This window comes from Heloderma suspectum, chromosome 2 (assembly GCF_057233095.1).
Source record: "Heloderma suspectum isolate Gila_16-S chromosome 2, 16-S_ref, whole genome shotgun sequence".
Taxonomy (NCBI): domain Eukaryota; kingdom Metazoa; phylum Chordata; class Lepidosauria; order Squamata; family Helodermatidae; genus Heloderma; species Heloderma suspectum.
Window position 1 is genome coordinate 371,886,736 of NC_139459.1, and position 26,150 is coordinate 371,912,885.

At 48.0% G+C, this 26,150-nt stretch overlaps 1 protein-coding gene across 1 annotated transcript; it reads left to right on the forward strand.

Annotated features, from left to right (window-relative positions):
• Nucleotides 1-2,913: 2,913 nt before the first annotated feature.
• LOC146356099 (zinc finger protein 202-like) lies at nucleotides 2,914-16,714 on the forward strand. Its single transcript, XM_084831639.1, has 5 exons — nucleotides 2,914-4,023; nucleotides 6,596-6,725; nucleotides 7,272-7,351; nucleotides 12,141-12,261; nucleotides 14,290-16,714. The coding sequence occupies exons 1-5, from the start codon at nucleotides 3,559-3,561 to the stop codon at nucleotides 15,288-15,290; spliced, it is 1,797 nt and encodes a 598-aa protein (XP_084687765.1). The 5' UTR covers nucleotides 2,914-3,558; the 3' UTR covers nucleotides 15,291-16,714.
• Nucleotides 16,715-26,150: the final 9,436 nt, after the last annotated feature.

Here is a 26,150-nt window from a genome sequence, read left to right on the forward strand (position 1 = left end):
AGGATTTATAATGGATTTTGCCCTTGGTCTGATCCAGCGTGACTCTTCTTCCGTTCTTATGTTAGAAAGCGAAAAGAAAAGAAAAAGGAGAGAACTACACACACTTTTTTTTCTCTCTCTCAAAGTGCTTCTTACAGAAACAGGAACTGGATCTTCTCCGGGGACTCCGCTGTAAGCCTCGCAAGAGCAAGCTTTGTGCTTTGCTATTTCCTCCTCTTTATTCCTTCCTTCCTTCCTTCCTTCCTTCCTTCCCTGTCCCCCTCTCTCTGTGTCTCTGTTGCAGTCCCTGCAGTGTCGCTCTCTTCTCTTGCACCAGGCGAGAGAGAAAAAATTGCTCTCTTTTTTGGAGAGAGAGAGAGAGAGAAGCTGTCTAAGGGTTAAAGCCACAGGGCTCCCGGCTCTGCAGTCCTAGGGAAGCTCTGTTGGGAAAACCACTTCCTTTCCTCCTCCTCCTCCTCCTCCTCCAGTTCCTTGGAAAAGCTAAGGGGGAATCCGGTGAGTGTGATGTGGGCCTGTAGGAGCCCCCTTTGCAGGGAACCGGGGTGGGTTGGTGGGCTGCATGCTGGGGCACCTGCTTTGCAAGCAGAAAGATCCTGACATGCACCCATGGATCTCCCGGGAGCTGGGAAAGGCCCGTCTCTGCCCGCCTCCCCCCTCCCCGGGGTCATCGGAGACCTGCTGCCAATGGGACAGAATGATCTTTGGGGAGGGGACCACAGCCCAGCGGCAGAGCCTGCAGAACTCTCCCCCTCCAGCCCATTCCCTGGCATCTCTCACTGCAAGAATTACAGGGCACGTGTGGTAGATTTATAGAGCAAAGGGGGCGAACCTGCAGCGGGCTGGATGTGGCTGGAATCCAACTCCCATCAGCCCCAGCCAGCAAGCTAATGGTCAGGGAGGATGGGAGTTGTAGCCCAACAACATCTTGAGGGTATTTTCTTTACAGAGCAGGGCCAGGGAACCGGTGGCTTCCCAGATGATGTGGGACTCCACCTCTCATCTGCCCCAGTCTGCATGGCCAACGCCCATGGTGGGAGGTGCCATCCAGGAGCGAGTCTGCAAGGCTCCCCAGTTCTGCTCCCTTTTGCGATCCAAAATGCCAAGATGTTTCTGCCCCAGGCGCCGGCTTCCGTAGGGCTGCAGCCTCTCACCTGCTCCCTTGTACGTCTGTAAATAGGTAGAATATTATTATTAATAAGTGGCCTTTCCTCCAAATAAACCTGGTGCTCTAAAATGTGGGGAACGCACACATCCTGTGGCCCTCCAGATGTTTTGGACTACAACTCTCTCAAGCCCCAGCTGGCATGGCCGATGGGCAGCCATTATGCAAGCTGTCAATCACTGCATGAAAATCTTCATTCTGCATATTTTGAGCAAGTAAGGGCGCAATCCCACGGGAGCCTTCCAAGTATCCAGTGCCCTGCCCGCTGACGGAAACAGTGCAGGAGGAGCAGCACAGGCGATCTCCACCTCCCCGTCCTCTGATCGCTGGGTTTTTCGCTAGATGGGCTTTTTTGCCCGTCTAGCAACAGCACTTTGGAGGAGGAGGGAAAGAGGCTGGAAGAGGCTCATTCCTGGCCTCCCTGGTCTCTTCCCCTCCCTGCCCACCAGAACGCCCCCTGATGTTCCAACCTCAGAGGGCAGCTGGTGCGGTTCTTTCTGCGCCAGCTGCAAGAGGGCAAGGGAGGATCTCCGACTCCTCCTTCCGAGGTCAGAATGCTGTCTCCGACCTCGCAGGGGGAATTCCCCCTTATCCTATGGCCTCTCAGACAATGTCTAGGGGCGATACGATTACACCCTAACACCTTGTTTTAAAAAGCATTTCACTCATTCCCACCCGCCGCCCCAAAAGAAAATATTTCATAGAAGCTTTTTTTTCAGTGTTCCCCAAAAGTTCATTTCCCCCCGCAAAGGAAACATTGGAAAAAGAAGTCCTAAGGGGAAAAAATGGGAAAGGGGTGGGGAGAAACCCATTCCTCTGTCTGTATTTAGTTTTATCAGGCTAGCTTTTTTAATCTCTAGCTGGAGGAGAATCGTAGCTGAGTAAATCCTTCGCATGCAAAAGTTTTATTTCCTGCAATCTCCAATTAAAACGATTTTAAATGAATCCATCAAATGGATTCCTGGGGGGGGGGGGAACCCTTCTCTGCCTGGGACCCTGCAGAGCTGCGGAGGTGTGGGCCAAAACAGTTTCCTGTGATTTTTCTAAATCTGTAGTTGGAGAGAGCAAATGAATGCCCCATCCTATCCAGTTAATAGAGAACGGGAATGTGGTCTACACTGGGGATGGGGAACCTGGGTCCTTTGAGTTGATGCTGAACTACAACTCCCATCATCTCCAACCGTTGGCCACACTGGCTGGAGCTGATGGACTTGGAGTCCAGCAACATCTGGAGGGTACCAGGTTTCCCACCCGTGCTATAGAGCAGCCTTCCCCCTGGTGCCCTCTAGATGTGTCGGACGACAAGGGAAGGGCTGAGGCTCAGTGGTGGGTAGAGCCCTTGCTTTGCATGCAGAAGGTCCTGGGTTCGATCCCCGGCATCTCCAGGTAGAGCTAGGATAGATTCCTGCCTGGGACCCTGGATAGCAGCTGCCAGTCAATGTTGACAGTACTGGACTAGATGGACCCAAGGTCTGGCTCATTATAAGGCAGCTTCCTATGTAACTCCCATCAGCCTGTGGGTGAATACAGCTGTGGAGCTGTAGTCCAGTCTGTCTGGAGGGCACCAGGTTGAGGAAGGAAGGCAGTTAATAAAAGACTAGATAAATGGAGGGTGGACAGGCACACCGGTAGCTACTTGCCACCATCTCTAAATGGAACCTCCATTGACAGAGGAAGTATGCCTCAAAATATACCAGAAGCTGGGATCAGTTCCTAGGGCAGGGGTAGGGAACTGGTGGCCCTCCATATATGGTTGAACTACAACTCCCATCATCCCTGACCACTCCCCTACCTGGCTGGAGCTGATGGGAGTTGGAGTGCGACAACAACAAGGTTCCCCACCTTGGTCGAAAGGCTCGTGCTTTGTCTTTGCATTAGCCGTCATAGGAATCATACACAGAATCAGTAAAATAATATACTGGACTGAATGAGTTTGGGATGCAGCTTTTTTGGACCAGTGGGCACATTTGGGAATCTGAGACACTGCTGTGGGCACCCCCACAAAATGCCTAATCAGTGGATTGCAGCTTTGGTGTCTACCTGTTGTGTCTATGGATCTCAGCCTGTGTCTTATTGAGCAAAAAGTTTTATGTCTCCTGGACATTATGTCTCCTGCTGCTCCTGCAGCATCTCTTTAATAAGGGAGTTTTAAAAAACAATGAGAAGGGAGGATAACACTTCTGAATGAGGGCACGGTGAAATGTTCTGGTCTGTGGCACTCTCTGATTCCCAACTCCTGGGGTTTTGTTTTCCTTCCCCAAGGGAGCAGCTCAAATTGTGCTTGAATTGGATCATCCAGTTTTGCTTGTAAAATATCTGCTGGTCTGGAGACCAGGAGAATTTTCAGCACCACTTGACAAAGACTCGTTGGCCTTGTGAGACTCGGCACAGTGGCAATGAAGGTAGCTTTGGAGCAAGGGCATCCTTTGGACCCACTTGGAGCTGTGCTTCAACACTGCAAGAAAACAGCCGCAGTGGGGAAGGGAGCAGCAGGAGGTCCTCGCAGTGGGAGAAGTGGGGCATTCTGGGAAAAAACAGTGCAGAGGAACCTGGCCAAGGACGCTGGCAGCACAGACGTACAGCGGCAGCGCTTCAGGGGGTTCTGCTACCAGGAGGCCGAGGGGCCCCGAGAGGTCTGCAGTCGACTTCACATCCTTTGCCGTCAGTGGCTGAAGCCAGAACAACATACGAAAACTCAGATCCTGGACCTAGTGGTCCTAGAACAGTTCCTGATTGTCCTGCCCCCAGAGATGGAGAACTGGGTCAGAGAGAGTGGAGCGGAGACCATTTCCCAGGCCGTGGCCCTGGCAGAAAGTTTCCTCCTGAGCCAGGCAGAGGAGAAGAAGCAGGAAGCGGAGCAGGTGAGAGTGTTTAATTCCTGGTAGCTCCAAGGGGCGAGGAAGGCATGAAAGGCATGAAATGAGCCACGCTGGATCAGTCCAGCTGCCCACAGGAAACCCACAAGTAGGACATGAGCGCAACAGCACCCTCCCGCCCATGTTCCCCAGCAACTGGTATGCATAGGCATACTTAGGGATGTATGGATTGTATCAAATCCGTTCTGTCTGTGTTTCGCAGGTTTTCAAGTGCCTTTCATCCACCCATCAACGGAACTGGATTTTCTTTAGTTTCTGAATTTGCGAAAATTTGCATTTGTGCAAATTTGCACTTGCAAAAATGTGCAAATTCCTACAAAATGCACAAATCCCCCCCAAATGGGTATTTTCACATTTTAGCCTATGGGGGAAATTGCATTTTTGGCTGGGTTTTTTTTTAACTCTTGCATATTTTTCTATGATGAAATTTGCTCAAAATTCCCAAAGGTTAGAAAACAGGTCTGCAAGTCCGCAGAATCCGCCCAACAGGGGGAAAGCTGGTCCACTGTGGAATCTGCTGGTTGGATTCATGAAAATCTAAACTCATTTGGTTCCAGTGCGGATTTCTCCAACATCCCTAGGCATCCTGCCTCTGATACTAGAGGTATTATTTAACCAACAGGACTAGGTTGGGAGATGTTGACCTGGTGTTCAATAGGGTGCGGCTGCCCCTGAAGGACCAGGACCGCAGTCCAGGGGTCATTTTAGTCTCCCAGCTGTCCATGGAGGCTCAGCTGTTGGCCGTGAGCCAGGTGGCGCTGTACCAACTCCATCTGATACTGTGGCTGTGCCCCTACCTTCCCGACCATCTGCTCCCATCAGTAGTTCATGCCCTGGTCTCCTCTCGTCTAGACTACTATAATGCGCTCTATGTGGGGTTACCCTTGAAGACGGTTTGGAAGTTGCAGCTGGTGCAGAACGTGGGGCCCCACCTGATTAAATGCAGCCGTCAGCAAGACCACATCACTCCAGTGCTGAAGGAGTTGCACTGGTTACCAGTTGTTTTCCGGGCCCAATTCAAGGTGTTGGCATTGACCTTTAAAACCCTATATGGTTCTGGCCCAGTCTATCTTAAGGAGTGCCTCCAGCAACACCAGGGATGCCACTCAATGAGATCGGCCTCAGAAGGCCTTCTCTCTGTCCCATCAGCCAGGACAGCTAGGCTGGTGAGGACTAGGGAGAGGGCCTTCTCTGTGGTGGCCCCCACTCTGTGGAATTCCCTCCCTAGTGACCTCTGCCATGCCCCTTCTTTGATGAGCTTCCACCAGGCTTTGAAAACGTGGTTGTTCAGGCAGGCATTTGGGGTGGTTTAGGGTTTCTTAGAGCAACGTTGTTTTGTTCAGTTGATACGTAAATTTGTTGTATTTCATGTTGTTATTTGTATTGTATGCCCCCTAGAGTGGCTGGGTAGCCGGCCAGATGGGCGGATAATAAAATAAATAGTAGCCATCGATAGCCTTCTCCTCCAGGAGATAGAAAGGATATTGTATTCTTAAACAATACAGTTGTTCCTTGGACCCATCTGAAGGATATCGTAGAGTTGGAGAAGATGCAGAAAAGGGCAACCGAAGTGATCAAAAACAACGAATAGTCTCACGGCAACTTAAAGACAGATTTATTATAGCATAAGCTTTTGTGGACTCTAGTCTACTTGTCAGATGAAATGGGACAGAGTCCATGAAAGCTTACAACATCATAACTTGTTAGTCTTTGAGGTGCCACAAGATGGTTGTTCTTTGCTGCAACAGACTAACAGTGCTACCCTGCTGGGAATTGTCAAAAACATCAAGGGGCTGGAGAACTCCCCTATGAAGAAAGCTTGCACCGTTTGGTCCTTTTTCGCTTAGAACAAAAGCGAGCAAGAGGGACAAATGATAGAGGTGTGCAAAGTGATGCATGGTGTGGAGAAAGTAGGTAGGGAGATGTTTAACTGGGGGTTGGACTCAATGGTCTTATAGGCCCCTTCCAACCCTACTATTCCATGATTCTAGATCCCAAAGGGGTCATCCCATAAAGCTGATTGGTGGGAAATTCAGGACAGATAAAAGGACAGACTTCTTCACACAGTGCAGAGTTAGACTGTGGAATTCACCACCACAAGATGTAGTGATAGCTGCTAATGCAGATGACTTTAAAAGGGGGGGTCTTTAAAAGGGGAGTTTAAAAAATTCCTGGAGGAGAAGCCTATCAATGGCTACTAGTCCTGATGGCAATGTGCTACCTCCAATATCAGAGGCAGTACGCCTGCATACACCAGTTGCTGGGGAACATGGGTGGGAGGGTGCTGTTGCACTCATGCCCTGCTTGTGGGTTCCTGCTCAACAGCTGGTTGGCCACTGTGTGAACAGAATGCTGGACTATATGGACCTTGGTCTGATCCAGCACAGCTCATGCCCTCTTATGATGAGATTTCACTACAGTGGGTTAGAAAATGGTTCCATAGCTTCACTCCAGCCCCACTGATGGTTGCAGGAATTTGCAGAATGGGGGTGGGGGGAATCCTTGAGCTGCTCCTCTGACCCCTGTTTCCTGGCTGTGATCCTGGCTGCCGTTTCAGGTGCAGGGGCCCTACTTGGAGGGACTCGCTCATTCCCCCGAGTCAGAGAGGGATCCGTCGATCACCTGTCCGAGAGCGCTGCTTGTGGGGAATGTGAAGGAGGAGGCTCCAACTCACAAGACGCCATTGGGTAAGTGTGGATTCCTTCTGCCTGAGTTTCCGAGTGTCATGAAGCTCCCAGGAGAAATTCCAGATCACTTCTGCTCTTGCAGGTGCTTGAAATTTCAGGAGCGGTTTTTATAATAATACTTCAGCCTTTTGTATGTGAAAGAGGCGGTTGTGTCTTGCATTGCCTAGATTTTATTAACAATGCATTAAAACAGGGGTGATGAACCTTCCTGTGGGCAAAATCTGGCGCGCCGGGGTCCTAATTTGGCCCTCTGTGGTTCACCACAAGGCCACGCCCCTGCCCCACCCATTGTCTTCTGACCACCAATCATTGTTTGTGCAGTTTTCTCCCCCATTCTCAAAGGTTGAAGTGCTTCTCCTAAGGCTTAATGACTGACAGGAAGAACTTTAAACTAATATATATACTTGCGGGGGGGGGGGGGTTTCACCCTGCCCTTTTTGCTTTTGGTCCCACCACCACAGTTGCGGCGCTCCAAAACGGAATTCTGGCCTCAGGCTGAAAAAGGTTATAACGTGTATGTTTCCCTCCTCTTTGCCTCCCTTACAGACAATAGAATGACATCATTGCCACTTCCCAAAACATCTCCTTGGGGTGGAGCGGAAACAGAGGCTGCACAACCAGATGAGGTAGGGGAAGGATCCCTAGATAAAGATGTGCATAGGGTGGGTGGGGGCACTTCAGATGCACCCATATCCGCCTGCCCACACATTAAGATCAGCAAGGGAGGCCCTTCTCATTTGCCCACGAGTGGGAGCAGTCAGGTGGGTGACCACACGAACCAGGACCCTTTTTGCAGTGGCTGCACACCTCTGGAATTAGTTGCCATCAGGAGTCCACCATGCTCCATCAATGCAGGCTTTTAAGAAGACCTTGAAAACATATTATTTTATTCTGGCCTTCTGCTAATCACTTTCGTTCCTGTTTTTATTGCTGCTTTTGTTGTTTTTATTGCTGCTTTTATTGCTGCTTTTATGGGGTTCTTACAGTTTTATTATCTTTTATCGCTCTTAATATTGCACTGGTTTTATGTGTTTGATCACTTTTATGTCACCTTGGGAGAACTTCTACCCTGAAAGGTGGCCAAGAAATATTGTAAATAAATAAATTCCATCTTTGTTACAGGGGCCCCAAGCAAATGGATTTCTTAGCTGGAGTTGGGTTGGGGTGATCAGGGTTCAAATCCCTAATCACTCAGGAGTATCACTGGGAAACCTAGAGACAGGCAGACGGACCTGCCTCACACAGGGCAATTGTGAGGAAAACATGGGAGAAGGGGAAACCCATATATTAAACGTGGGCAACCCCCAGCACCATGGCCCGCCTGCATCCTGGACTTCTCCCAATGCGTTCCCCCCCTCATGCCCCCTTCGGTATCTTCTGTTGCTGGTTGCCCACCTTTGAAGAGCTCCTCGAAAGCATGGATCTGGCCAGGTCTGCACTTTCCAAGGATGTCCCCACACCGGGGGGGGGGGGGGCACCATCCTCTCCCCACCTGACTAGGTTGAGGAGTGCCTGTGTGTGGCTCCCTTGCGCACAGTGCAAGGCGTATGTCCCTTGTGTGCAGTGGTGTAGTGGCCAGTGTTGAAGTTCAGGTGTCCCCCTCACGAAGACGTCTCCTTCCTCAGCTGTTACCACCAGCAACCATTCCAGCAGGCTGAACTGAGGGAGAAGCAGGGCCATTCCGCCAGCTCTGCTGAAAAATGTAAATGTGTGTTTTTTCCTCTTCCCTCCGCATCGCTTTTTCCTTGTGTGCCGTGCCTTTCAACTGTAAGCCTGCAGGCAGGGACTGTCTTCTTTTACTGATTATTTGTAAGCCATTCCAGGAGGCTTTTTGACTGAGGAGCGGGATAAAAATTATTTACATCAGTCCATCAGTCAGCCATGACAGCCCACATACCTACGTCCCCAGCCAGGATTCATAGCCATGTGACCCAGGATATGCCTGGTTAAAAAAAAATATATTTTATTTTATTTAAAATATTTCTTGGCTGCTATTCAGGGCAAATGCCCTCCCAGGGCAGCTTACAACAATAAAATACATAAAAACAATTAAAATATTAAAAGTGATAAAAATATAAAAACAACAATAAAAGCCAACAATAAAACCAACAACGATGTTAAAAGTGTCAGGGTTGGATCTGAGCCGCCCATAGAGTCCCAAAGCAGCTCAGATTCTGAGGAGGAGAGACAACTCGTGAGGGAGGAACGCTCTCAGACTTCAGAGGCACAGCTGGAGGGGGAGCCCCACCCCCTGCTCACATCCCTGGGAGTGACAGTGAGCCAGGCGTGGAAAGGGAGGGACAACCTGAACTTTTAGACGCGAGGCGCAGACGCAGGCACAAGCGAGAGGTCGCAGGGGCTGAGCTTTGGCGCTCAGCCCGATTGGCTCGACGTCAACAGCTGTGCCCAGAAGCATCACGGGAGCGGGGGAGATCTTCCCCTCCCATCCCTTAAGTTCAGAGAATTGCCCCGTTTTTCCCAAATGGAGATCAACTGGCGTCCTAACCCTTAGAAACCCCCAGATGGCTGTTCCTTTGTAGTTTCTCTGAGTCTCAAGCAATTAGCATCTGCATGCCTCATTAAGATAAATGGAATTAAAGCCTTGGAAAGCAGCCCTTTTGTCTGAGTGTTGATTTTGGCTACTGGAGAATTCAATAGGCAACCGGGGCACCCTGATAAAAAGCAGCAGCAGCATAAAAGGCAGCCATCCAAAATGAACAAACAAGCAAGCAAGCAAACCGCTAATGAAATCTCACAGTTAAGTTTTGAGGACAGCTGTCCTATGCATAGTTTCCCAGCTGGGAGTAAACGCTTGGCGGTGCTTAGTGAATAAACCTTTATTGTTCAAAGCCATCAGCCATCACAATTTAACACACACACACAGGATAAAATACAATAAAAACCAATTTAAAAACAGTACACAAACAATTATTAAAACGACACCTTTGCATCTCACTTCCCCTCCACAGCAACAGCTGCAGAGTCCTTCCGCCTAGATTTATAAGAGGGTACAGTATGATGCCTGGCTCTTAATTTTCTGGCGCCAGGGCAGATTTTGCAACCTGGGTGGTAACATAGACGTCGTTGCCTGCAAGCAATATCCAAATCTGATCCAAGGGAGGTCCATTTGACAGAAAACACAGGACTTGGTGGAGAAATGTATTTCTTGGGGACTCATACAAATGGCAGCAAAGTAAATAATGTTCAATATCCTCAACTTCGCCGACTTCTGGTGCTTAGTTCTAACTGTAGAGGTTCGGCTTGTCAAACGTGTTCTGCTGGAGCCAAAGATCTTCGGCTTTTTGATTAGCAACTCAGACAACCTTGCAGAGACGTGTTACCATTTGAACTGCTAGAGCTGAAGTACGAGTGCCCACCAAAGAGAGGGAAAGAAGCATCTGTCCTTTGCTTGACTATTTTCCCCATTCTCTGACTTCCTCTGTGCCAGCCTTCCCCCGACCTGGTGCCTTCCAGGTGTTTTGGACACCTGGTGCCTTCCAGGTGTTTTGGACCTGGAAGGCACCAGGTGTTTTGGACCTGGTGCCGTCCAGGTGTTTCAGCCCCAGCCAGCACGGCCACTGGTCAGGGACGATGGGGCTGTCAGCTGAAACATCAGGAGGGCACTAGGTTGGGGAAGGCTGCTCTCTGCTAATCGGTCACAAACGATAGTAAAACTTGAAAGCCTCGTTATCTCCTCACCCACTAGGGCAGGTCAAGGAGGGTCTGTCAATTTCCTGGATCTGTCAATTTCCCTGGTGCTCTGGCAGATGATGCCACCAACACTCCTGCTCTGGAAAAGGTTGCCAAGCTGTGCTCCCTGCCGCTTTGTGCGTGGGTGTGTGGGTGTGAGGGGGGAGGGAGGGAGAGAGAGAGAAACAAAAGCAGCAGGGAATAGGTTTCGGGCAGTGGAGATGTGAATTTATTTATTTTATTTATTAAATTTATTAATCGCCCATCTGACTGGTCACCCAGCCACTCTGGGCGATGTACAACCCACCATAAAACAATTTAAAACAATAAAATTTTACCATAATTTTTTTTTTTTTAAATACCCTAACCCACCCCAAATGCCTGCCTGAACAACCACGTTTTTAATGCACGACGGAAGCTCATTAAAGAGGGGGCATGACGGAGTTCCCTAGGGAGGGAGTTCCACAGAGTGGGGGCCACCACAGAGAAGGCCCTCTCCCTCATGAAGCAGTTTGGATAGCTGCATTAGAGTTCTGACTGGTTCTGAGTGAAACCCAGAACAGATTTACCGCCCCACTGACATCGGAGCCACCAGCCTCCACTAGTTGGGGGGGTCTGGCTCCGGCCACTCTGGTGTGCAGCCCCCAACAGATTTCCACTGAGGCAATGAGGCCCTCAGCAGTAAGAAGGTTGTCTACTCCTGCCATATACTCTGCTCTTGGAGGACAAGCAAGATACAAGTGTGAACAACGTATTAATGTCATGATACCCAGACACTACGATCAACATCTGGGGCCTTCCTCTGAGTGCTACCTCCAAGGATGGCTCGGAAGGTGGCAACAAGGGAGAGGGCCTTTTTGGTGGTCACCCCCAGATTATGGAAACATCTCCCGACTGTGGCCTGCCTGGTGCTGACACTGTCATCTTTTTGGCACCAGGTTAAGACTGCCCTCCACTCCCAGGCATTTAATGGCATGTGATGGGGCATCCATGCCAGCTGTCTGAACATGTCTAGTGTTCTGTTGAAATTCTTTGTAGCTGTTTAAATTGTTTTAAATGTTGTATATTTTATTTTTTTATGCTGTTTTTATCTGTGAATTGTGAAATGAAATTATTATTGATAATAATTATGATGATGACGACGATTCTCATTTGGGAGGCGTATTTATTTACTGAAATGCTTCTAGTCTGGTTCTTTGTGTGCTTGAGGCAGATTTTATGACGATGTTAAATAAGTCAGTAAACAAATCCCTGCAACATCTAAAACAGGAACAAAAACAACAGGAACAAATCTGGAGCAGCAGTTCGAAACCAGGAACCACTTATTAAAACTTCACCCCAAACGTGCCACGAAACACAGACTGTGAGCTTTTATTTATTTATTCATTTCATTTCATTTCATTTCATTTCTGTACTGCCCAATAGCTGAAGCTGTCTGGGCAGTTCACAGAAATTAAAACCACAAAGCACAGCATAAAACAATATAAAATATGGAAGCTTAATTTATCGAATCAAGGTCTGAAGCCTGCATTTTTTAAATGCCCATTTATCCCCATTAGAAACGTGTCTTTGGGGATGTTTTCGCAACCCCCGCCCCTAGACTGGGACAATCTAGTCTAGGGAAATCCCTCCCTAGACTTCCCAGTCTGGGGGCGGGGGGGGGGCAATTTTCACACCCTCCCTGGACTGATCTATTAACAGGGAATGCTTTCCTTCCTCTTTCAGGGCCCATTGTCCTTCGAGGAGGTGGCCATGGGTTTTGCAGAGGAGGAGTGGGCTCTGCCGGATCCGGACCAAAAAGCCCTGTGCAGGGAAATCATGGAGGAGGACTTTGGGAACTCTTTGGGTATGAATTTATTTTAAATATTTGTTGGCCGCCTTTTAGGGTAAAACGTTTCCAAGGCATCTTGTAGCACATACATTTACAACATATAAACCAGCTTTCCTCAACCTGGTAGCTTCTGGTATTGAATTGCAACTCCCATCATTCATAGGAATGATGGGAATTGCAGTCCAACATTGGTAGGGGTTGGGGGTGTAAACCAGGTTGGGGCAGACTGATGTAAACAATCCATTTTAAAACCACAGAACACCGTAGTAATAAGGTTAATAACTAATAAGAGCCAACAATAATGCTAAAACAGGTAACATATCGCCCTGGAAAAACAGCACAATTGCAACTACAGCCAAATCATCACGGCAGTCCAGTAAAATCCGTATTTAAGTGAAAGCAACAGTAAACCAGTGGGTCTTTAGGACCATTTAAAGGCCTGCAAAGATGGGGTCTGATGTACCTCCACTAGACCAGAGTTCCACAAACGTGGGGCCACTACCAGAAAGGCTCTTTCTCTCATGCCCGGCAACCTGATTGGTTCTTACAGGCAGGCACAGAAGTAATGCCTCGGATGCAGGTCTAAGACTGTGGGCAGGATGCGAAGGGTGAAGGAAGTCCTTCAGGTATCTTGGCTCTGATCATATGAATTCCTAGCCTCGTTCTTTATTACTGGTGAGGTTTTCATCAGGGAGGTCTGCGCGGCCTGGTGGTGTCAGCACGGACTCCGTTGCCTTCCAGTCTGGCACTGGATTCTGGTGTCTCTTCCCAAGAAGGAAAACTTGACCTGGTGGCCCTTGGTCAAAGCTGCATGAACTGGAGATGAATATCCTAAGAGGGTGCTCTGAGGTTGGGGTGTCCCTTCCCTGGGTCAAGTGGGGAACTGCTGGCTTTTCAGTGACTGTAACTCTGAGCCATGTGTCAATTCAAGCTGGGGAAAAGTACACAGAAGTGCCAAAATCCTGCTCTTTTGCTGAGGAGGTTTTTTTGGTCTGCTTGGCACTTTTGTTCATCCCATGCTTCGCTTTGCTTTGCTGTAGAGATCATGTAGAATGGTAGTGGGGGAACCTTCTTTCAGTTGAGGTTTGTATTCCTTTGGGGTAATAAGTTGGGGGCCAGATCCAAAAGTGGGCAGGGCTACACCTTTTCTCTCTTTCTTTCTCTTTCTACCACCTCCTTTTCTCTGTCTCTTTCTTGCTGCTTTCCCTTTCTCTCCCTCTCTGTCTCTCTTTCTGTCACCCATTTTCTCTCTTTCTGCCACCCCCTTTCCTCTGTGTGCGTGTGTGTGTGTGTGTCTGCCGCCTGTTTTCTTTCTCTCTTTCTACCACCCTTTTTCCTCTCTTTTTCTGCCACCCCATTTTCCTCTCTCTTTCTCTCTCTCTCTCTCTCTCTCACCAGAGGTGTGAACTAATTGCTTTTGAAATTAGGCTGAGAGCCACATGAAGTTAGTCCGAGGCCTTCAGGTTGCCTACTCCTGATGTGGGTAGTCAGGCTAAAAGTTAAGACTCCAAAATAAATAATTCCCCCTTTCCTGTCATCTCTCTCTCTCTCTCTTTTCATACAGTAGGAAAATAATGTTCTCTTCCCTCCCCTCCCTGCTTCTGTGTCCTGAAGATGAGAAGACAGTGGGAGAGATCAAGGTAGAGAATTCAGCAGAATCACATGGTCCAGCTCTTGCCTAGACTGTACCACTTGAGGATGCAGATGAGGGAATGACAGGTTGAAATCATCTCCCATGTAAAAAACAGACACATCAGCAGACATATTTGAAAACAACAAGAACAGGATGTCAGGAAAGGTGCTATACTAAAACCCGTGAATTCTGCACTAGGAGTTCCCACTGGAATAGTCTAGGGACAGCTGGACCATGTAAGTCTGCTGAATATATGCAGTGGCTCGGAGTCTTTGACAGTGGTGTGAAGTTGAACCACACATGTGCTTCTTCTCGACAGCACTAAATTTGGTTTTATCCCTGATTAAAGGCCTTCTCTACCCCCCACCCCCTTGTACTCATGCCAGAATTTTATACCTCTGTTCCAACAGATGATGGGTGGGATAGTAAGACTGATGAAAGCCTAAGTGAGAAGATCAAACTTCAGGAGATGGAAGAGAACTTTGTGAATCAAAATGGACTTAAAGAGCAAGAGGGAAACCAAACAGAGAGGTGGAGGATTAAATCCATCACTTCCCAAGCTGGTAATTTCCATGACATTCAAATTCCACAAGAAAAACAGAAGGGAACGAGAAGGAACGTCTGCCCAGTCTTTGGAAAAAGTTTCAATCAGAAATCAGACCTTAATGTCCATTGGAGAATTCACACAGAAGAGAAGCCATATAAATGCCTGGAATGTGGAAAGAACTTCAGCCAGAGCGCACACCTTAGGTTACATCAAAGAATCCACACAGGGGAGAAACCATATAAATGCTCCGTATGTGGGAAAAGCTTCCATCGGAGCTTCATCCTTACTGCCCATCAAAGAATGCACAAAGGAGAGAAACCCTATAACTGCTCAGAGTGTAGCAAGAGCTTTTATGATAGATCACATCTCATTAGCCACCAAAGAACTCACACTGGGGAGAAGCCGTATAAATGTCTGGAGTGTGGAAAGAACTTCAGTCACAAGGTCAACCTTACCTCCCATCAAAGAATTCACACAGGAGAGAAACCCTATAACTGCTCCGAGTGTGGGAAGAGCTTTTGTGACAAGCAAAACCTTCTTAGACACCAAAGAATCCACACAGGGGAAAAACCATACAAATGCTTGGAGTGTGGAAAGAGCTTCCGGCAGCGTGCAACCCTTACTTCTCATCAAAGAGTCCACACAGGGGAGAGACCGTACCAATGCATGGAATGTGGAAAGAGCTTTTATAGGAAAGCAGATCTAAATAGACATCTAAGAACTCACAATGGGGTAGGAAGACCCATAATTTCCTGGAGTGTTGAAATGGCTTCAGATGGTGCATCGATTCTATGTCCCATCAGAGAATTCTCACAGGAAAACCAGTGTATAACTTCTGAGATTAAGCAAGAACTTAACTGCTAAATCAGTCCTTCTTAGTCCTCAGAGAATTTGTGCATGGTGCTCCCGCGCCTTCCTCAGTAAATACTTGGAAATAAATGTGGGGAAAAACTTGGCCAGAACAAACTATACAAACAGAAAAAGGGCCCTGCTGGATCAGACCAAAGGCCTATCTATTTCAGCATCCTATTTCCCACAGTGGCCAACCAGATGCCTCATGGGAATCCAGAAGACCACAGCTCTTCCCAGCAACTGGTATTCAGAGGCATGCGTCCTCTTATCCCAGAGAGAGCATATAGCCCTCATGACCAGGAGCCTTATCCTTTTAAAGCAGGGGTGGGCAACATGTGGCCCACGCTCAGTCCTGCAGCTCCCATTGCCCCCTGCTGATGCCCCAAATTGTAAAACAAATTTTTAAACAAAATTGGCGTTTGGAGCGGCCATTTTGAAGCCTTCTTTACCCTTTTAGTGTTTCGTAGATATGCAAAGCAACAAAACGGTCAAAATTAGCTTGTGCTTTGTAGCCACTACGGATGCCTTTTTTTCCCCTGGCACCATGGGGGTGGGGGGAGGTGCAGCCCACCTGGGGCGGTCCAAGGGGCAAAATGACTCCTGGTTCCTCCCAAACTTGCCCACCCCGTTTTTAAAGCCATCTAAGTTGGTGGCCATCACCACGGCTTGTGCTAGCAATTCCATATTTAATCAGCCACTGTCATGGCCTCCCTTAGTCACATTTTTTTCTCAGCTTAAAAGGCCCAAATGGTGCAACCTTTCCTCATAGAGGTGTTGCTCCAGCCCCCCGATAATTTTGGTTGCCGTTTTCTGCCACCTCTTCCAGTTGTACAATATCCTTTTTGAGGTCCAGTGACCAGAAAAGCCCACAGCATTCATAGAATCATAGAACAGTAGGGTTGGAAGGGGCCTACAAGACCATCGAGTCCAACCCCCAACCGACTGTATAGAGATGTATATTTTCCAGTTTTATTTTTGATCCTTTTCTTATTGATCCTTAGCATGGAATTGGCCCTTTTCACAACCGCCATGTGCGGGGTTGACGTTTTCATTGAGCAATGCCATCACTACCCCAAAATCCCTTTCCCTGCCAGTGTTCATCCCCCATCACTGTATATAAATTTACAGACTGTACCAAGATCTCTTGTGAGAAACCAGACTTGAATGCACACCTCACCTGAGGCTGATGGACAACCCTTCCTTCACAAACAAGAGTAGGCCCTATGTTTCTTGACTTGGGATGTCATCTGTCAGAGCCAATAATGTTTGTTTTGTGCCTTACTGAGTCCTGTCAACATTTGCAAAAGATGCCTAGTTTTTATTTTTCCTTTTCTATATTTTCCAACTAAAATATATCAATTTGGTGGAAACTACTTCTGTTCTGTCTATGCCTTGCCCTGCCTTTGAAAGTGAGGCATATTAAACACTTTTAATCAATTCAGAATTGCCATGTTTTTCTGGTTAATTGGGATGGTGGATTTGAATCATATTTGAGTGATCCCAGTATAGATGCATAGAGTTTCTAGTTTCCAGAACCTGGAGTTGGAGGCATACATTAACAGAAGAGTCTCATGGCAGCTTGGCTTTATTTATTGATTTTATTGATTTCATTTTTATACCGCCCAATAGCCGAAGCTCTCTGGGCGGTTCACAAAAATTAAAACCAAAAAGCACACAGTAATACAATATAAAATATAAAAACATTAAAACCACAATATAACAATACAACCAGAATAAAACCAGAGTAAAAACTAGCAGCAATGCAGAGATTTAAAATACAGATTTAAAACAGCAAAGCTAAAAGTCTAGAAAGTTAAAATGCTAAAATGGCTAGGAAAATAAAAAGATCTTCACCTGGCACCGGAAGGAATAGAATGTAGGTGCCAGGCGAACCTCATTAGGGAGCTCATTCTACAGCCGGGGTGCCACAGCAGAAAAGGCCCTCCTCCTAGTAGCCACCCGCCTCACTTCCTTTGGCAGGGTCTCATGGAGGAGGGCCGCTGAGGATGAACTTAGGGTCCGGGCAAGCACATATGGGAGGAGGCGGTCCTTCAGATAACCTGGCCCCAAGCCGTTAAGGGTTTTGAATGTTAATACAGCCAGCGTAGTGTAGTGGTGAGAGTGACGGACTGGGAGCCGGGAGATACGGGTTCTAGTCCCCACTTGGCCATGGAAGCTCACTGGGTGACTTTGGGCCAGTCACAGACTCTCAGCCCAACCTACCTCACAGGGTTGTTGTTGTGAGGATACAACGGAGGGGAGGAGGATAATGTAAGCCGCCTTGGGTTCCTTGCAAGAGGAAAAAAGGCGGGATATAAATGCAATAATAAATAAATAAATAAATACCAGCACTTTGACTCGGGCCCGGAAATGGATTGGCAGCCAATGGAACTGGAAAACTACTGGCGTAATACGAGCTCATTGGTGAGTCCCTGTTAACAATCTTGCTGCCCTATTTTGGACCAGCTGAAGTTTCCGGACCACTTTCAAAGGCAGCCCCACGTATAATGCATTGCAATAATCCAGACGAGAAGTTATCAGAGCATGGATAACTGTAGCTAGGCTAACTCTGTCCAGATAAGGGCGTAGTTGGTATACCAGCCTAAGCTGATAAAAAGTGCTCCGTGCCACTGAGTTCACCTGTGCCTCAAGTGACAGTTCTGGGTCCAAGAGCCCCCCAAACTACAAACCTGATCCTTTAGGGGGAGTGCAGCCCCCTCCAGAACAGGTTGAATATCACCTAGCCGGGCAGACAAACCACCCACTAGCGGTACCTCTGTCTTGTCTGGACTGAGTTTCAGTTTATTGGCCCTCATCCAGTCCATTACCATGCCCAGACATTGATTCAGAACAGCCACTGCCTCACCTGGGTTTGATGAGAAAGAGAGGTACGGCTGGGTGTCATCCGCATATTGATGGCACCTCAGCCCACACCTCCGGATAACCTCCCCCAGCCGTTTCATGTAGTTGTTGGACAGCATGGGGGATAAAATAGAGCCCTGTGGGACCCCATGGCACAATTGCCATGGCACACAGCAATAATCCCCCAGCATCACCTTCTGGAGACGGCCATCCCAGTAAGAGCGGAACCACTGCAGCGCAGTGCCTCCAAGTCCCAACCCAACCTGTCCAGAAGGATACCGTGGTCGATGGTATCGAAAGGTTTGGTTTGTACGCTGCCTCTCTACCAAGAAAATGGCACTCAAGGCAGCCATTTCAGTTAATGGTCTTTAAGCTCTCTTTTTAATATATGCTGTACTGCAGCTTCAAAGTGGCATATGCTGCAGCGGGAGCACTGAACCTCTTTCAGCTGAGGGCCGAATCCAATTTCAGAGAAACTCTTGGGGGCCACATTCCCTTGGTGGGTGGGGCCAAATGAAAAGGGGGTGGGGCAACCCCCCCCCCAAAAAAAACAGCATACTGTATGCAAAAGAAAGAAGGGAGCTGCCCTAACTCCCAGCAGTGTAGGCAGGGACAAAAACTTGCTCAGGTTGAACACCCACCCAGCAAGGCAGGCTGCCACCACCCCTTACGTCCAACTCGGCCTGAGCCAGGGGACGCTCAGACCTTACAGGGCACTCCTAAGGCTTATGAAATAGGGGCCAAATGAGCACCCTCTGTTTCCAAGGCTATGTCCTGAAACCTTAAACAGTAGCATTAACCAAGAGGAACACTCCGGATTTAGTAGTGAGGCAACTTAGAGTGAAGTACACGGCCAGCCAGCCAGCTATAAGAGGTAGCAAGTTTATTGGGAAGGGGAAAGAGGAACAAAAGTTACACAAGAACCAGAGAAGGTTTGGAAAAGGGAAGAATAAGCTACCGAAACCTGTCTATATGTACCTAGGAACCGGTCTTCAGATAGGACAGGACCCAGACAGAAGTACTTGGGAGTCCAAAGCCAAGGCAAAATGAAGATGAAGACATGGGCAGTGCAAACTCCCCCCGCCCCCCATTATACCCTCAAGACCCTGACAACTTCAAGGTGGCCCTTGTTAGCCAATCACTGGCTGGCTGCCATAGTTTTCCCAGGCCCCGGGGTGGGGACGGACGGTGGTAAGGGTTCCCATAAAAAAGCAACTGAGATCACTCAGTCCATGTAGCTAGGTTCTGCTCTGACCTTGGGGCTAGAAAGAAAGGGCACCTAAAGTGATCAAGGGGCTGGAGCAACTCCCCTGTGAGGAAGTGAATAAGAGGGAGAAATGATAGAGGTGTGCAAAGTGATGCATGATGTGGAGAAACTGGGTAGGGAGATGGTTTTCTCCCTCTCCCATAATCCTAGAGCCCAGAGGGGTCATCCTATGAAGCTGATTGGTGGGAGATTCAGGACAGATCAAAGGAAGGGCATCTTCACACAGCACAGAGTCAACCTATGGAATTCACCACCATAAGATGTAGTGATGGCTGCTAATGCAGATGGCTTTAAAGGGGGGGGGTCTTTAAAAAGGGAGTTAGAGGCTATCAATGGCTAAAGGTCCTGACGACGATATACTGCCTCCAGTGTCAGAGGCAGTGTATGTACACCAGTTGCTGGGGAATATGGGCAGGAGGGTGCTCTTGTGAAACTTAGATACCTGGAACTTGGCATACACTCCAAGGGAAGAGTAGCAGTGTGCAGCACAGAGTTTCGTCCATGTGGTTGAAGTCTGCAGTGCCACCATCAGTTCCTAGGTAGTGGACTTCCCTAACAGTTTGAAACCAGGGGAGATTAGCACGCTGAGAGACTGAGTTATAAAGCTTCTCCCTCAGACCTCCTCCCTCAGAGGGCTATAGGGCTGCACCATGGCAGGGACCATGAGTAGGGGTGCCAGCGTCTTCACTCAGATGGGGAGGGGGGCAATGTGTTTAATTCTGACAGCGTGTACGTGAAGACTTTTCTTTATCTAACCAAGGACTATTCCAACCGATCCGAAGCTGGGTCCGGTTGCTTGTTGCCTATAAAAATCCTGAAATGGCTTGGGGCCGGGATAACTGAAGGTCTGCCCTCTCTGGGGTAAATCTGCCCATCAGTTATGGTCATTGTCAGAGGCTCTGGTCTGCATTCTACTACCAAACGAGGTGTGGCTGGTGGTAACATGAGACAAGGCCTTAGCAGTGGCAGCACCCCACTTGTAGACACTCCCTTGTCTCACCAGGCCCCAGTCCTCCCAACATGTTGCCCGAGAAGGAAAGGGCGCATGAGGAGGCAGAGGCAGGAGCAGTTGCCTCCTCTTCCTCCACTTGCCTGTTCCCTCAGTACATTCTTGCACGCTCTTCCTCACCGGGGACCTCAGTGTTTACCGCTTTGCCTCTCACAAAGAGAGGGGGCAGCAGCTGCTGCTTGCAACCGCTGCTCACTTGCCTGCTTTGTGCCCCACGCTGCCTACTCTCCGGGTGGGAAATAGAGACGGCAGCAGCAGAAGCAGCAGCACCACCACCATCGAAAGCCCTCCACAAGCAGTTATCGCTGCTACGCCTTAGCCGCCACTGGCCAGGGCGTCTGAGCCAGTGAGGCCTCTCAAGGCATGAAAAGTCTCTGCAGCAGCCTGGGGCAGTTGCAGACCCCTGCTCTCAGGACCAGCCCAAGACATTTTGCCACCTGAGGCGAAAAACAAGATGGCACCCTCTCCCATTCCATGCCGCAAAGCTAACTGGTCTGTTTCTTCAACGCTGGCGACAGGACAGCATCCTCCATTGCCCCTGAAGATAACAGGCTAGCTTAGGGAGCAGAGGGCAGGCTGCTTGGCACACAGCTCTCTCCTCCAACACCTGGTTGCTGCCTCCCAACATCTGCTGCCTGAAGCAAATGTTTCACTCTGCCACATGGTAGGGCCGGCCCTGCCTGATGCCAGCCCCATTTCTAACCAACCAGTTCTATCCCCAGAATATCAAAATAAATGAACAACCTCCCCAGCTCAGTCCTATGCAGGTTTACTCAGAAGCACATGTTGCTGACTTAGGGCATTAAAGGGGACAAAAGAGCCATGTGAATGCTGACTTTTCAGCTGTTCAAGGATATCAAGCAAAACAGAAACCCTTCTTTGAAATGGTCCTGGACTAGAAGCCATTCATGTTAACAGACATTTCTTGCAATGCTTGAACCAAAAGAGCCAGGATGCAAAAAGTTAACAAAGGCTTAAGAAACTGGGTTTTTTCATATGCTTGCACTAGGGTGGCCAATTACACATCACCATACAAGAGGAAATGTATCACCAAAAAGGAGAACAAAGGGGGACATAGATTTGCATAAATGCCCTAATTTTATATGTGTTCATTTGGGGCTGCTTCATTAAAATGACTGAAAATGGATTTGTTAAAGAAAATTCAGGAAATCTGCCATTTGTTTATTATTATTAATTTATTTCATTTCTATATAGCCCAATACTTAAAGCTGTCTGGGCAGTTCACAAACATTACAAGCCACAAATACAAGACAATAAAAACATAATATACAATCTTTAGCATGCAAAATTTAAAAAACAAGTTTAAACAGCTAAAACCCTTACAGTAAGATACTGGACCTGATAAAAGCAACTTGAAAGAAATGCCCCATCATATGCTGTCAAATGCCTGGGAGTACAGGACCGTCTTAGCCTGGCACCAGAAAGATGACAATGTTGACGGCAGGCAGACCTCAGTAGGACAGCATTCCATAATCAGGGGGCCACAACCAACAAGGCCCTCTCCCTGGTTGCCATCTTACAAACTCCCCTCTGAGGAGGCACTTGGAAGAAGGCCTCAGATGTTTTTCGTAGTGTGCGGGTAGCTTCCTGTCAGGAGAGGTGCTCCGTCAGGCATTGCAGTTTCCTGTACGGTGGCATCTTTCTTTGCTGGCAATGAAGATTACATAGGAGTGGAGATAAAGGCAGTGAAGACAACAAGGTTACTATTAGAGCTGGTTTTATGACTCAAATTCACCTCCCACCCTCAAATCACCCTCTTATGTGGCATGCCAGTATATGGGAGAAATGTTTCCTTTGACTTTTAGAAAAGGTGCCACTGTATGGAAAATGGAGGGGGGTGAACTGTGGCTGGTCAGTCCTCCCAGTGTTTTTGTCTTTAGCCCTCGAAATAGCTGAGAAAAAGAAAGGCGAAATGTCTTGAAAATAATGGACAATCACGTAACTCAAGTGTGGTGTTACTCAATGGTGTAACTCAAGTGTCTGAGATAGATTAGGCCTGTTCCTCACCTAGGCCTCGTCTCTTAACAGAAAACAGGCCTCATCTACCTCAGACATTTTATTTTCAAGCCATTTCTCCTTCCTTCGGACGGGCGGAGATTTCGCCCTGGAAGTAGCTGGCTTCTGCCAGGACTGCTAAAATCTGTCCCCACCCACAAGGGAAGGAGACATGCCTTGAAAACAAACAGCAGCCTTTATGGCCGAATTCAAGTGCCTGAGGCAGGTTAGGCCTGCTCCTCATATAGACACTCTAGGCCCAATCTACCTCAGACACTTTGGTTTCTAGCCATTTCTCCTTCCCTTTGGGAGGGGGCAGATATCACACCCAGACCCCTAAATCACCATCGTATATGGTGTGCCAGTACAGGGGAACATCTTTTTTACATTATTTGTGAAAAAAAGAGTGACTGCATGGAGGAGGGAGGGAGAGCAGTGGCTGCGCTGTGCTTCTGCCCTTTTTATCTTTGGGCCTGGGAAAGGCTGAGAAGGGCTTCTGTCAGGGCTGGTGAAACATGCCCCCCAGGCCCGGGAAGGAGAAATGTCTGGAACACAAAGGCCAACCATGCTACTTGAATTGTGTAACTCGGGTGTCTGAGGTAGATTACACCTGTTCTCTACTAAGAGATGCTAATACGATTCTTTTCTTTTCAAGATGGTTCACCTTCCCTGGGGTGGGGAGCCGGATTTCACCAGTCCTGACAGGAGCCCTTCCCTGCTATTTCCAGAGCCAAAGGCAAAAAGGGTGTTCTCTGCTAAGATTGTTGTTGTTGTTCAGTCGTTCAGTTGTGTCCGACTTTTCGTGACCCCATGGACCATAGCACACCAGGCCTTCCTGTCCTGCGCTCTCTCCCGGAGTGTGCTCAAGTTCATATTCATTGCATCGGTGATGCTATCTAGCCATCTCATCCTCTGCCATCCCCTTCTCCTTTTGCCTTCAGTCTTTCCCAGCATCAGGGTCTTTTCCAGAGAGTTTTCTCTTCGCATTAGGTGGCCAAAATATTGGAGCTTCAGCTTCAGTATCTGTCCTTCCAATGAGCAGTCAGGGTTGATTTCCTTTAGGATTGACTGATTTGACCTCCTTGCAGTCCAGGGGACTCGTAAGAGTCTTCTCCAGCACCACAGTTCGAAAGCATCAATTCTTCGGCGCTCAGCCTTCCTTATAGTCCAGCTCTCACAGCCATACATTACTACTGGGAAAACCATAGCTTTGATTAGACGGACCTTTGTCGGCAAGGTGATGTCTCTGCTTCTTCCTATGCTGTCTAGGTTTGCCATAGCTTTCCTCCCAAGGAACAAGCGTCTTTTAATTTCATGGCTACAGTTACCATCTGCGGTGATCTTGGAGCCCAAGAAAGTAAAATCTGTCACTGCTTCCATTTCTTCCCCTTCTATATGCCAGGAAGTGATGGGGCCAGATGCCATGATCTTCGTTTTTTTAATGTTGAGTTTCAAACCAGCTTTTGCACTCTCCTCTTTCACCCTCAACAAGAGGCTCTTGAGATCCTCTTCGCTTTCTGCCATTAGGGTGGTATCGTCTGCATATCGGAGGTTGTTGATAATTCTCCCGGCAATCTTAATTCCGACCTGTGATTCATCCAACCCGGCATTTCTCATGATGTACTCTGCATATAAGTTAAATAAGCAGGGTGACAATATGCAGCCTTGTCGTACTCCTTTCCCAATTTTGAACCAATCAGTTGTTCCATGTCTGGTTCTTACTGTTGCTTCTTGACCCTCGTACAGGTTTCTCAGGAGACAGGTAAGGTGGTCTGGTACTCCCATCACTTTAAGAATTTGCCTCAGTTTGTTGTGATCCACACAATCAAAGGCTTTAGCGTAGTCAATGAAGCAGAAATAGACATTTTTCTGGAATTCTCTTGCTTTCTCCATGATCCAGCGAATGTTGGCAATTTGATCTCTAGTTCCTCTGCCTCTTCGAAACCCAGCTTGTACTTCCGGTAGTTCTTGGTTCACATACTGCTGAAGCCTAGCTTGTAGGATTTTGAGCATCACCTTGCTGGCATGTGAAATGAGTGCAATTGTGCGATAGTTTGAACACTCTTTGGCGTTGCCCTTCTTTGGAACTGGAATGTAAACTGACCTTTTCCAGTCTTGCGGCCACTGTTGAGTGTTCCAAATTTGTTGGCATATTGAATGCAGCACTTTAACAGCATCATCTTTTAGGATTTTAAATAGCTCAGCTGGAATACTGTCATCTCCGCTAGCTCTGTTGTTACTAATGCTTCCTAAGGCCCACTTGACTTCACTCTCTAGGACGTCCAGCTCAAGTTCAGTGACCGCACAATCATGGCTATCAGGGACATTAAGATCTTTCCTGTATAGTTCTTCTGTGTGCACAAAACGTTCCCTTGAGATCTCCAAATTTCTTGAAGAGATCTCTAGTCTTTCCCATTCTGTTGTTTTCCCCGATTTCTTTGCATTGTTCATTTAAGAAGGCTTCTTGTCCCTCCTTGCTATTCTTTGGAACTCTGCATTCACTTGGATATATCTTCCCCTTTCTCCCTTGCTTTTCGCTTCCCTTCTTTCCTCAGCTACTTGTAAAGCCTCATCAGACAGCCACTTGGCTTTCTTGCACTTCTTTTTCTTTGGGATGGATTTCGTTGCTGCCTCCTGAACAATGTTACGGACCTCCGTCCATAGTTCCTCAGGCACTCTGTCTATCAGGTCTAATCCCTGAAATCTATTCCTCACCTCCACTGTATATTCATAAGGGATATGATTTAGGTCATACCTGAATGGTTTAGTGGTTTTCCCTACGTTCTTCAATTTAAGCCTAAATTTTGCAAGAAGCAGCTCATGATCTGAGCCACAGTCAGCTTCAGGTCTTGTTTTTACTGACCTCCACCTCCAGTTTACCTTGATTCACTGATCTTACATTCCAGCTTCCTAAACAATATTGTTCTTTATAGCATCAGACTTTCTTTTCACCACCAGACACATCCTCAGCTGAGTGTCCTTTCGGCTTTGGCCCAGCCGCTTCACCCTTTCTGGCGCTACTTGGAAATTCTCTCTGCTCTACCCCAGTAGTATATTGGACACCTTCCGACCTGAGGGGCTCATCTTCCGGTGTCATAACTTTTAGCCTTGTGATACGTTCCATGGGGTTTTCTTGGCAAGAATACTGGAGTGGGTTGACATTTCCTTCTGCGGTGGACCACATTTTGTCAGAACTCTCCACCATGACCTGTCCATCTTGGGTGGCCCTGCACAGCATAGCTTATGGCTTCACTGAGTTACGCAAGCCCCTTCGCCACAACAAGGCAGTGATCCATGAAGGGGTCAAACAGATCTTGCAAGTCTTCAAATATTGTTAGTATTTCTTAAACCATGCCTCAGATATTGTTGGTATTTCTTAATCCATAAACTACAATGGAGCACGTCAGCCCTGATTCCCCCTAATTAGATAGGAGTTTCAAAACAACTTTGAGCGATGTTTAAGCTCTGGCAGGCTGATCTCGGAATCCAGCCCCCCTGCTCCTTCGCAGAGAGGACTCATCTTCTAAGACTTCATCCAGACGCGCTCTTTGCCTCCCCTTTTAATTCCAGGGGAGAGATAAAAAGGTTTTTCAACCTTTTAAAAAGCTGTTTGAGATAGCATCCCGCGGAAGCTCTGCGGAATGCTGCCAGAGCGACACTGGCTCCAGCCGGAAGTCTGCAGTTGGCAACATATCTAAAGAAATAAGGTGCATGAACC